Below are 13,420 nucleotides of genomic sequence, written 5' to 3' on the forward strand. Positions count from 1 at the left end.
TTAAAAAAGTAGTGGGTAATCATTCTCAATCTATATTGAGGGTATAATCAAAAGAAATCGATACAAGGATAAAGAACTTAATTTTGGCAAATAGATAATTTCTATAGTTGCTCTAATACAAACCAATGACAAACATGGGAATAAATTACCAAGTATGGTTGGCAGAATAGCCCTCAAAGATGTCCATGCCCCATTACTAGAACCTATAAATATGTTACATGGTAGAGGGGAATTAAGGTTGCTAATCAGATAGGAGAGTGTCCTAGATTATACAGATAGGCTCAATGTAATCACAAGGGTCCTTAAAAATAGGAGACAGAAGAGTCTGTTGGTAAACGTGATATGTGAAGGACGGTTAAGTGAGGACCTTACAATGATTGGCCATTGCTCACGTTGAAAATGTAGAAAGAGGATTGTAACCCAAGGAATGTGAGTGGTCTTGTTCAATATAACTTTCTCAATGATGAAAAGGTCTCTAGAATATGGAAAAAGCAAAGAAATGGATTCTCCCCTAAAGACTCCAAAAGGGAACGTATCCAGTCCAACCCCCTAATTTTAGTATGATAAGACCCCAGGTCAGACAGTTGACCCAAAGAATACTAAGATAAATCTGTGCTATTTTAAGCCACCAAATTTGTGTTAATTTGCTACAGAAGCAATAGAACACATTTTCTGTTAAGATTTTTAAAGCAGGATTTTCATCTTTCTGAAATACTTTGTAAATGACACCATTTGTAATTCTTTCCATTTCTGTGCATGAATTGAAGGTCTATATATTAATGTTACAACCAAAGCATTTCTACAAAATCAGGGAAAGAACACTGAATGGAGTGGACAACAGCCAAGTGGACTATCTAGATCAGATTCTCAAATCTTAGTATGCATATCACTTTTTGTTAAAATGCAGGTTCAGAGCAGGAACAGATTCCACATTTCTAAATAAGTTCCTAGGTAATGATGATGAAGACATTCCTCAGATCACAGTTGAATTAGCAAAGGGACAGATACCAGCCTTATAGTTCTAGGTTTGTAAACCTATTCAATCCTACTCTGAATATACCATCTAAAAGTATATACAAAGTTTTCTTAAACCTGCTTACCCTCAGATAATATTGCTTGGACAATAATAGTCTCACCACTACTAAAAGAAATGTTTTCTCCATTTAATTCTGAAACACTTTCAAGGACCAAAATTTCAAAGTTTGATGAAAACTGACTGGCTCCATCAATAATCAAATGTCTCCAAACATTTCTCCCTATTTAGAGGGAAGCAGTGTGATTATGGGAATAGATGAGCCTTAGAGTCACAAGGTAACTCTAAATCCTTGCCTTGTTAATAAATGCTATGAAAAACTGGGCAAGGTACATGTTATCTCTAAGCCTCTTTCCCTCTTTCTATGCAGGGTGGGAAAACAATGCCTCTCTCAGTAGTTTGAGTGCATTATTAATGTTTTAATGTCAACTGTGTAATGATGCCCAGTAGGTTTCTTTCCTCTAGGCTCTTGATAAATGTCATTTTTTGGGGGGGTTTCATGTCAGTTAAATTTCTTTTCATTCTCTTGATCATTTTAGTTGTACTCCTCCATATGATTGTAAGAAGAACAGATAGAAGCGTCAGTGTTGCAAATCTGTGTCATGAATTTATTCAAAATATTTTTCCTCTCTTCTGTAATGGAGCAAATGCTTCAATTTTGCTATAAATCTAGCTCCTTATCAGAACTTTCAAATTCCAAGTGGTCTGTGTTGAACTACTCTATTTACTTATATCACCTCCCTTATAGCTTTCAGTTCTTGACTTCGAGACTACTTTCATCTATGTCCAGCCCAGTGCTTGTTCAATATAACTTTCTCAATGATGAAAAGGTTCAATTCTAAGTTATCCAAAATAGTAGCCAAGAGCCACATCCGTTCTCTGAGCACTTAAAATACAAGTAGTGTCACAATACAACTGAAATTTTCATTCTATTTATATTTATTTCAAATTTAAATAGTGACCCATGCTAATAACTACCATGTTGGAATAGCACAAGTATAACTTGCCAGAAGCTCAACAGTTCACACTAAATCCAAAATGCCATCTGGAAAGTCTCTCAATTCACCCTAATTTCCATTTCTTTGTTAGAATGGCTAATACTTATGCATACCAATTTTGCCAAATGTATGGCATTAAATATTTTTACTAGCTAAGGCAACCACTTACTTTTCAGAAAACTTCTTGTGGCCACCTAGGATGTTTTGTGTTGATATTTAATGGTTGATCCTTAAGTGTGAGCCAGAGTGCGCTAAAATGTTTCCTCTTTTTTAATAGGGACTAAGGGAATTGGTTGAAAAGAGGAGATAAAAACCTCTGGAAACACTAAATATGATTGCATTTTAATCAAGTAATCATGCACATCTATCAAGATTATTTGGTTGAAATCATTGTAAACTTGACTTCTGTAAATACTTAAAAACTTTCCCCCAAAGTTTTCCTCATCAGATTCAAAGTATTTTATAAGTAATTGTTAGCATTTGTTATCTGCACCTGGAAAACTATAGCAAAGAAAGGTTCAAGAATTGTGTCCAAGGGTCATTAGGTTAAAGTGAGATAAATACTGCAAAAATCTTATGCAAAGTGAAGACCAGGGGTCTGGAAAGGTGAGATGGTAAGGAAAACATTTACCTGATGCCTCTCCTGGGAAACCTCAGAGTGGGAGAAAACTGTCTTGAACCTGCTTACTCTCAGATAATATTGCTTGGGCAATAGTAGTCTCTAAAATAACTATCCACTACAAAAAAGAAATGCTTTCTCCATTTAATTCTGAAACACTTTCAAGGACCAAAATTTTAAAACTGATCAGGGGGGTGGACGTATTACACCTTTTCACGGTGGGCAAAAAGACGACCACCCTAACACACAAATCTGACAATCATACGCAAAATCTCTCATGCCATAACCTTCCTCTGCTTCTCACACCTTTGACCTGGCAGATACTACTATTTTAAGGAAGGAGATGGGTCAGAGACTACCTCTCCTTTCTGCGCTAACACACACCCCGAATGGCTTCTCTAGCAAGCAGATCCCCAAAGCATTTGCCCTCTTCAGGAAAGCTTGTCGCTTCTTTCATTCAAGGAATGGAGTAATCAGGGGCCTAATGAAGAAGCCCCACCAGGGCAGCAGTCACCAACCTGCCGGGGAGAGGTGAGGCAGAGGAACTTTCCGAGCCAGAAGCAGCCAGCGCCGCACCATGGGGGCCGCCATCTTGGAGCTTACCATGAGGAGGACCGGCCGGGGCCGTAGGCAGAGAAGGGGCGGGACACAGTCCTCCCTGTGGGCTCAGAGATTGGATGAATCCCGTTCTGAGCTTTCGGCGATCCGTCCCCCGCCCCCAGCTCTCACAGGTGGTGCGGCCCGGGACAATATGGCTGCATTTCGGTCCTTGGAACGAGCTCTGCAGCAAACGACACGGACTTCTTTTTATCCCGGGGTGGAAGCCGCAGGCTCCAACTGCTGCCGGTGCCCACTCGGAGGTATCCGCGGCATCAGGCCTTGGAAGGAGGGGAGGGGATGGAAAGGCAGGGAGTGTTAAGCCTTGGCAGGCTTCTCGTTGGAGAATCGCTCATCGGCCTGGAGCGCGCCCTTGCCCTCCAGTCGCACGTGGGTATGGCAGTGACCCCTGGGGCTAGTAGTGAAAACCCCTAGTGCGTGGAAACGGAAGGAGGACTGCAAGGGGCGACTTGCTCTCCCGGGACACTCCTCACCCTTTGGGCAGGGTTTAGGAGGGAAGATCTTAGTTTGGACTCTCAGCTCTGCTGCTACAAATAAAAAGACCTTGAAAGGGTTTCCTCGTTCTCAAGATTATCCTTACCACCTTACCAGTGATTAAACCTGAGAATGCTAGTGAGTGACGATAAACATATTTAGCACTTTTTCTAATGCATTTTACATGTAATAGCTCCTTTCCTCCAAACACCCAATGGGAGAGGTTTAGCTCCTCAGAGTGGGAGAAAACCTCTGTTTACAGAGGAGGAAACACTACAATGTTAAAGTCATTTACCCAAGGTCACAGGGAACTGGTAGAAGCAAGATTTGAACTAGGTTAACAGTGGAGACCTCCCAATCATGCCATGGACTGCCTTTTCATAAATATTAGCAGTACACAGAATTCTTTTATTGGGTACTTTGCCATTCTTCATCCATTTTATATCATGCACAGCCGAGAATTCCGAAGTATGGATATTTCTCAGATTATTAAGCTGTTATGATGATTTATCTTGAGGATAGAGGCCAGATCTGAAAGGCCATGATCCTTTTATTTCACAAAGGACAAAACTAGAAGTTTCAGTGGTTGTATAATAGCTTTTTCCACTCTACTATATGCTCCCAGATAAACAAAACACAATATGCTTGTTTTACATTTAAATGACAGCTTAAAAAAAATGTTACCCTTAAACCACATGGCAAACAACTATTTTGTCCTTCAAATCTCAGCTTCCTGTCAACCAGTCCTCATACAGTTAATAACTAGCTCCTTTCACACACAAACAAAATTTATTTTACTGAGTACTTTCATTTGCTGGTTGTTTCGAGATATTTTTCCCTACCAAGTTTATGTCATATTATAATAGATAACAATAAGATCAGATCATTAGATCAGACTCTACTTATGTTATTTGCTAAGTGTAAAGCAGTAAAAATGATGTAACTTTTTTCCCCTAATTTTTAGCTAAAAGATATCTACTTACAGATAATATCATGAAATTAAAAGAATTTCAACATAAGAAGTTGGCTATTGCATATAATCTTCCTGACACCAAAGGTAAATAGAATTTATTTTGTTAACTCTTTTATCTGTCATATCAGTTTCCTCTTTGTCTCTATTCATTCTTTGCTTTGGTGACCTTCAATTTCATAGAAAAAGTAGATAACATTTCTTCTTAGCTTCCTAGACTACCCTTAGATTCACCTTTCATTTCACACTCTACTACTACAAAGTCTACGGCTTTCCTCTTTCCTCTTGTCCCAGAATCCAAGAAGAGATGCAAATAGAAAGGCGCCACATGCATATATATATATATATATATATATATATATATATATATGTGAACTCCAGATGACCGGCTGTCAAACTTTTATGTAGCTTTCAGTGAAAAATATATTTAATCACATAGACATGTGAATGAAATAAAACAGTGCTATATGTGATGATGCATTTTGATTTTCTTGTTGTTTTGTTTTTGATACTGGGAATTGAACTCAGGGATGCTTAACCACTGAGCCACATCCCCAGTCCTTTTTACTTTTTATTTTGAGACGGGGTCTCACTAAGTTGCTTAGGGCCTCGCCAGTTTGCTGAGGCTGGCCTTGAACTTGTGATCCTCCTGCCTCAGCCTTCCAGGTTACTGGGTTTACAGGTATGCACCATTCATTGAGTCTAGCTCATTTTGATATTTTTTAAGTCAGTAGGATCAAGGGTTTTTTTAAAGAACAGGAGGAATTTGTATAAAACCTGGAGTTTTAAAAGTCCAGTGTGTTTGGGGGCAGTGTAGAGGGAAAAAATTTGTAGCATATTGATAATTGTTGAGGTTGGATGATGGTAATTTTTCTCTACTTTTGGGTGAGCTTAAAATTTTTTTGTTAAAAAGCTAAAAACATGCTGGGCGTGGTGGCACATGCCTGTAATCCCAGCAGCTTGGGAGGATGAAGCAGGACAATTCTGAGTTCAAAGCCAGCCTCAGCAATAGTGAGGCACTAAGCAACTCAGTGAGACCTGTTTCTAAATAAAATAAAAAGAAAGGGCTGGGGATGTGACTCAGTGGTTAAGCACTGAGTTCAATTGCTGGTAACAAAAGCTAAAAACACAAGAATACCACTATCTTAGGTTTATTTCCTTTCAACATTTGAGAAATTTTGTTCTTCCCTCCAACAGAGAGTTTATCCTGGTACTTCAAACTCCTTTATGAATATTTCCAAGACATTCCTCTTTTGTAATAACTCTAATTTGTCTCTATTGACTTTTCCAGCTATAATCCCAGCTCTCCTTCTCACTGGAAAATGATTGTGAGCACCCAAGTAACACTTCTTGCTTTCATTCCTTCCCAGCTGTTCCTTTAGAAATCAGTCATCCCCCACTGCTTCACTAGTGATACTGCTATGTAACACCACCCAATTTTGTATGTAATACAAAAATAAGACTTAAAAAGTGCGATATAATGTGTTTATCTCCAGTTCATTATACTGAATAATCTAGACTTCTTTTTGCCCCAGGTATTTTTGACCTATTGAGGTTTATAGTCAGGGCCCCATATCATTATCTAGTTGTTGTTTCCAATTGTTATAGACTTATAAAACTGACAGTGGTTCACATGTCCTGAAAGATAATCTAATTAGTGCCAACATACTCCATTGTCAAATTGGCATTTTTAAACTCCTGTCAGCAGTTCTTCCATTTTGAGAACCCACAACAGCACTATGTTGTATACCATATCATATGCCTCCTTACCCGACGGCTTCTATCCCTGCCATAATGGACCTGACCCTCTCTGGTGTCCAGTGTAGCTTCTTATTCATCTGGTCACTGCTCTTCTTCCCATAATGCTTTTACCCCCAATTCTGTTCTGTTACTCTTGCTGATTCCCGTACCCAGAATGACCCCCTGCTTTGTTTCTCCAGCTCTACTCAGTTCCTACTGGTATCTGTCCTGCCACACTGAGTCGTTATAGCTCTCATGATAGGACTCTTCTGTCCTATTGTGTTTATAGTCCTTCACATGTCCCTCTTCCATCATTGTTTTCAGATAGCTCTGTATAAATATATTTTGCCTTCCTGAATAGGCTTTAAGCTCTTTGAGTGCAGGAACCATTCTCAAAGGATGACTCTGAATATGAATATATGGTAAGCCATTAAATGCTGATTGATTTTTTTAATATACAACATACATCTTTTAACATTGTGGATTCTTAAGATTTGTTAAGAGGGATTAGGAGGTTCAACATGTAAAACTATCCCTTTGAGATCTTTCATATTGGAAATTGCTTAGAAATGTTTAATAGACTAAATCCTCTTAGATCTAACAGGAGGCAGAGTGAAAATGAGGTCAGTAATGTTACTACTTACTAGCAGCTATTATATGGTGTTAAGTGTTTTCAGACATACCATGTAGCCCATGAGATCTCACTTTATACACAAATAATATAGTCTCTGTACAAAGGTCTCCTCCAGAGCATGCAAATGGCAGAGCCCAGGTTCTGGGCTCTAAAACCTTTAACCACTGTATGGCTCTACAAATAGATTAGAAGATCCTTTGCATTATGTCAAACCAAGTGTGTCTTCTTATAAATCAACTTCTAGTTTTTGTGTTTTAATATATATTGTGCCACTTCCAGCAGCATTCCTTCAAAGCTCTGGGCCTTGGAACAAATTGTAGATATTTCTTGGCAGCTTCCAATGTGAGAACAGCCCTGGAAAGCAGATGCTTGCTTGGTTCCTGCCTTGCATCCCACCCCACATTTAGTGATAATGTAGCCCCTTCCTAATGCCAAGAAGCAGTGCTTCCTTTTGGTGTTTGTCCCTATAGTTGATTAGACACAAAGATAAGGGACAAAGCTAGACTGTGATGACCTTGAAGTGCTTCTGTCACTAAATGCTCACTAGTGGACTTTTTTAAAAAGTTATATAGTACTGTGGCATGCTTTCTAAGAACTGAGTAAAGAGAAACCAAGAGGAATGAAAGAAAAGTGAAAATGAGCCAGATAAAAGAAACATGAAGTCAACATCATGGATAAACCCATGTTCAGATCACATTTTCATTTTCCTGTTTGGTGCCCTGCTAATTGATGATTTGGGTATCTGATTATGTTTTCTTCTTGTAAGCTTCCTGTAGATTAGGTTATTTGGGTAAGACTCTGGGACAGTAGTTCTCAAAAGTTGGCATACCTGAGGATCTCCCAGGGAATCAAAAATGCCTTTCTGTGTACTCCCACTCGTAGAAGTTCTGTTGTAGAAAGTTTTGAGTGGGGCGTGGGCCAGTAACCCTATGTCACAGGTTTGCTTTAGGGACACATGACACTTGGTGCTCTAGAGGAATCAGTGAGGGGAGCTGTATGCCCAGCAACCCCTTTCAGTGCCCCTTTGCAGTGAGCTTCCCCTTTTCCCTGAGGTCAACCCCCTTACAGTCTTAGCCTGAGTGATGGCCACATCCTGTGCTTTCTTCCAGAAACCTATTTTAGAAACTTGGAAGAGAAATTGACCCAGAACAAACTCATCTTAAAGGACGAGTTGAGAACTTTGCTTCATTTGTGTCAGACCCGGGAAGATGTGGAGCTGGCTAAAAATGTCATGTACAGGTGAGGCATTTCTTTAGAATTCCTCCAGCCTTCCTTTCTTCTTATTCTGTTCCTTTCCCAGAGCAACTTCACCCACCTCTAAGATTTCAGCTATCACCTCTACATTGATTCTTTCCAAATCTTGTCCAAATGCCTTGCCTTAAACCCCAGACACTGACATTTATTCATTGAATGAATACTTACTGGGTTTGTACTACATGCCAGGGGCTGAGACAGGCTACAGTAATTCATGGACAAAGAAATCATCAATCTAATCACTGATTCCACTTCCCTACCCTCTTAACATACACAAACTTATTTCTCTTCCTGTGTCTTCTATCTAATTGACCTGTCATACAGGACAAATATTTTGGAGCATTTTCCCTTTAGTCTGATTTCCCTCATTTCCCGGATGGAATAAGAAATCCCAGTGCTTGCTCACTCCCTAGTACTGATATCAGTGCAGGCTTCAGTGTTTCTTTCTTCGATCAGTTCAGTGGACTCCTAGCTGTTCTGCTTCCTCCTTAGACCTGTTTGACCTTTCTGATTTATTAGTAGAGCTTCCCATGTTAGAAGGTGCTGGAGGGTCCAAGAAGGCTTCACTTGAATTTCTGCTACCTCCATGTGGCCACATGTGCTCTCCTGAAATGCCTCACCAATCTTTAATCTAATTTGAGTGGCACTGGCTCACAAAGTCAAAGTGAGGGGAAATGGATCCCCCCTCTGGATGGATGGAGCAGCATGCACATACAGGGAGGGAAGAAACTGGTGACCACCATCTATTAATCTAAGAAGCTACTGGGAGTATTTTTATACAGATTTTTTTCTATACAAAGAGTTATGGTTTTGGTAAGTTTTATTTTATAAAGATATTATTATATATGTAATGATATTTTGTTTTCTAAATAATGTTAGCATAATTTTCCTTTATTAACATATATTCAGAAAGCATTATATATATATATATATTTTTTTTTTTTTTTTTTGGTGGTGGTACTAGGGATTGAACCCAGGGGTGCTTTGCCATTGAGTACATTCTCAGCTGCTGCCACCACCTGTACCTTTTTGTGAAGCCTGGATCTTTCTTGCTAGGTTGCTGAGGCTGGGAATCCTCCTGCCTCACCCTCCCAAGTTGCTGGGATTGTGGTTGTGTGCCATATTGCCCAGCACCCAGGAAACCTTACACCTTTTGATGACAATATAATACTCCATTATAAATTAACTACCTTAAATAACTATGTCCCCTCTATATGTTGAACATATAAATTGTTTCTAGTTTTTCACTAGTATACATAAAGCCCTGATGAGCAATTCTGCATAAAACTAATTCTTTGTTTCTTTTTTGGGGTGAGGGAGATCAGAGAGTGTATTAGGCAGCTTTCCATCACTATAATAAAACACTAGAGACAGGTTACTTATGAAAAAAGTGTTTTATTTAGCTCATGGCACTGGCATTACCTAATTTCTCTTGATGGTGCCATGTAGTTGATGGCAGCAGTGGGAGAATATGAGAACCATGTGACCACATCTGCATGTGGGAAGCCAGAGAATAGGTGGAGCCACTCTTGGCTTTTTGTAACAACTATTTCTCAAGAACTACCAACAGGTCAAGAACCACCTTAATTCCTTGCAGCATTCTCAGTTGACTTAAGGACCTTCCATTAGGCCCCCACCTCTAAAATAATACATATACCTCATTGTTGTCGCCCTGAGAACAAGCTTCCACCACACAGACCCCTGGGGAACAAACCACAGCAGACAGTAGGGACTTGTTAAAGTTTGTCAATATAAAATGTCATAATGTTTTTATGAAAAGATTAGGCTGATTTACAGTTGCATACTCAAATTTCATGGTGTTTAATGATTGGAGACCTTCTGGCAATTTCCCATCTCACTCCTCCTTTTACTACCTAAAGCCAACAGATGTTCGTAAGAGTAGCAAAATGGGTTAAAAATTCTGAACACTCTTTCCACTCTTATTTTTATCATAAACATTCAATGTATGACTCTCAATTCTTTATTGATGCAAATAGTTCTACCCAGTTGGCCTTTCCCTCTGTAGATAGCTGGACAAGTGGGAAGATGGGAAAGGGGGTCATGAGCTGAAACATAAATACATATTATGTTTTTTATCTTTTAATAAAGCCACAAATGGGGAGTAACTTAATCCCCTTATAGTCTTGACCAAATGCTGAAATTTGGTTTGTGGAGGGATTTTACATCCTCTTACTTGAATATTTCTTGTCAAGTGGCAGTTCATTATCTCAGTGACTTTCTAGCACTTTTATTGTCTTGAATTTCATTTTGAATGTAAATGTCAACTCAGGAAAACATTTGTTTTTGCTTTCTGTTGTTTTTAATCTGGCACAAGTTTCATATGAGACTGTACTGAAGTACAGATTTTAGAGGTGTTTCTCAGCATGCCATGTGTTGTATAAGAGCTAACATACTAAGGACTTCCTGTGTCCTATAAGCAAGTCTTATCTCATTTAATCTTCACAGAATATTTTGAGTTGAGTTCTCTTCTCTCCATTTTATAGATGAGGAAACTGAGGCACTGAAGGGTTTTGTTAATTTGCTCATGGTTACATAATTTGTAAGTAGAAGAGCTGGAATTTGAACCAGCATTTTGGAATTGGAGTCTAAATTCCTTAACCACTACTTGCTCTTGTTTTTTCATAACTTAATTCAAAAGAGTTATAATGAAGCAGTGAATAATTTATAACTTCTGAAGTTGGATTATAAAGTGTATCTTCAAAAGTACATAGTCCCTGGGCAGTACATAAGTTTAGAATAGACCAGCCATAATGCCTCTCTTACTTGCCTCAGTTATTTCAGCATAGGGTAAAAAATATTCTCTTTTGTAAAGTCAGAGCTTTCCTCCATATTTTAAAATCATTCACGTCATGAAAATCATTGACATGTTCACCAGATTATCCTCACAGTGTCTACAGCAGGAAGGGTGGGTTATTGTAAGTCACTTGTACTACTGATTCACAGTTTCAGTTTCAAACTGGCCACCTATAGAACTCTCAAGCTATATAAAATACATAGCTGCCCTTGAAATTAACCTTTTCCCAAAACTTACAAATTATATAAGTGCATTTAATTTGTACTAGGTGGTCATGGTTCACATATGCCTACATTTTTGTGAGCTTATAAAAGCAGAGATCGCCATAAATTGTGAAATGTGTCAGTTGTCTGCTGTCCTGTATGGGCATGAAGCCAGCTTGGAGGAGCCCAGACCATCAACCCTGATCCTTACCTTTCTTTTCTTGTAGGTGGGGCTAGTTCTGAGGTGACAGATCCCTGATGTTTCCTAATTTAGCCTTATTCTCAGATCAATTCCATTGATGCTTAATTTAGAGAATGATCGCAGTATACATTTTCTCCTCTTGCTTTTATTGCACAGTGTTTGTTGGCCTCCAGCAGAGTCTGTTTAAAATGCCTGACATATTTCTGCACTCCAGGATTCTCTGATTTTGTTAAAATTTCCACTTTTCTCTTTCCAGATTGGAGTGTCTCATTCCTTATTGTGTCCTTAGCACCTAGCAGAGTGCATACCATGCTGTTATCTGTCCTTTTTACTGTGTTCCACCTTTTGACTTATTGAATCATTTTGATTACCAGGTACCATACAGAGAACAGAAATGTCACTTTGGGGGAATATAAGTTTGGACCTGTTTTCATGAGGCTGTGTTATGAGTTGGATCTTGAGGAGTCTGCAGTGGAGCTCATCAAAGACCAGGTTATTTTTTCCTGATTAATTTGCCTGCCAATATGATTTCCTCAAGGGGTATATTTTGTCATTATCAGAAAAGACATCTTTTCAATACACATTATTCCTGGGTTAGATTTTCAGACAAAGGCCACTACACTGAATGAATAATTCAATTCTCTGCATTTTAAAAGTTTCCTTGGGGTTGGTTTATACCAAGTAGTATAAGTCTCTATGCCTTTGCAGCAGTATCTGCCACATTTTGAGAATATGCTGACCTTTTTTTTCAGAAACTTCCAGGGGAGGATGGCTTAAGACAAGGTGCTATTATATGATCCCTTTCCTATTTTTTACCTGTGCTCTTTTTTTGTTTTTATTTCTGATGGAAGACTACATTTATAAAGTTCTTGTCCACTTGGGTTTTTTTTTTTTTTTTTTTTTTTTTTTTGGTACTGAGAATTGAACCCAGAGATCCCTTTACCACTGAGCCACGTCCCCAACCCTTTTTAATTTTATTTTGAGGCAAGGTCTCTCTAAGTTGCTTTGGGCCTCACTGAGTTGCTGAGGCTGGTCTTGAATTTGGCGATCCTCCTGCCTGAGCCTCCCTAGTTGCTGGGATTATAGGTGTGGTCCTCTGGGCCCTATTCTTGTCCCATTTCAAAATGTTTTCACATATTATGATTTTCTTTTCCTAAAAATAAAAATAATAGTTATTTTTGCAATTATTTATTTAATATTTGCTGCATCCTCAACATTGTACTTTTGCACTTTACACATTTTATTTCATTGTTTTCCACAGTAAATCTGATAAGGTGATGAGGAGACTGAGGCTTGGAGACATTATAAATTCATCCTTGGTCAGAAATATTTGTTGAATTTGGGGGCTGGGACTGGCCACTGTGTACATTTTAGTATATTTAGTAACCTCTATAACAAATTACTTTGTCCTTTTGCCTCTTTCTCTTTTTCATATAAAGTGTTCTGTATGTGGTGGAACTCTTAACCCTAGGCTTGTCCTGCCTTAAGGACACCTGTATGTTGGACAGATGATCATAAAATACGAGTAAGCAGACAAAAGGTAGATTCAGAACAGTACCAGTAGTTTGATCTTATTTTTTTTCCTTAAAAGAAGAAAAAATATATATACAAATATATATGTATATTTTACTATGTGGCTGTTGAAACTCAGGAAACTATACTGTATATCTTTGATATTAGAATTATTAAAAATTCTCACTTCATATTTTATATAATTTTGTATTGTTTGACTTTTTAAATAAGCATGTTTTATTGTTGTAATTACTGGAAGACAAATGTTTCATTGTAATAAAGTTGTGAATATGATGGTGAAAAAGAAAAAGGGTTTTTTTTTAAACTCATTTATGAAAAATTCCTGTG

General features: G+C 38.4%; 2 protein-coding genes across 5 annotated transcripts in view; one reads left to right on the forward strand and one right to left on the reverse strand.

Moving 5' to 3' along the window:
- MRPS27 (mitochondrial ribosomal protein S27) overlaps positions 1-3,288 on the reverse strand; it is a 97,181-nt gene extending 93,893 nt beyond the window's left edge. Inside the window, exon 1 of the mRNA XM_081310513.1 lies at positions 3,169-3,288. Within this exon, the coding sequence (XP_081166639.1) occupies positions 3,169-3,256 (88 nt within the window). The 5' untranslated portion in view covers positions 3,257-3,288. The remainder of the gene's footprint in view (positions 1-3,168) is intronic.
- The window catches only part of PTCD2 (pentatricopeptide repeat domain 2), a 29,088-nt gene continuing 18,876 nt past the window's right edge, over positions 3,209-13,420 (forward strand). For 2 of the 4 annotated variants that reach the window (XM_081310473.1, XM_081310476.1), the window contains exons 1-4: positions 3,209-3,510; positions 4,707-4,799; positions 8,196-8,325; positions 11,935-12,052. In XM_081310473.1, coding sequence (XP_081166599.1) covers positions 3,228-3,510; positions 4,707-4,799; positions 8,196-8,325; positions 11,935-12,052 — 624 coding nt within the window. In that variant the 5' untranslated portion in view covers positions 3,209-3,227. The remainder of the gene's footprint in view (positions 3,511-4,706; positions 4,800-8,195; positions 8,326-11,934; positions 12,053-13,420) is intronic. The other 2 variants (XM_081310474.1, XM_081310475.1) reach the window with 2 other exon arrangements.

The sequence above is a fragment of the Spermophilus citellus genome (assembly GCF_964194105.1).
Source record: "Spermophilus citellus genome assembly, chromosome: 1".
NCBI classification, from domain to species: domain Eukaryota; kingdom Metazoa; phylum Chordata; class Mammalia; order Rodentia; family Sciuridae; genus Spermophilus; species Spermophilus citellus.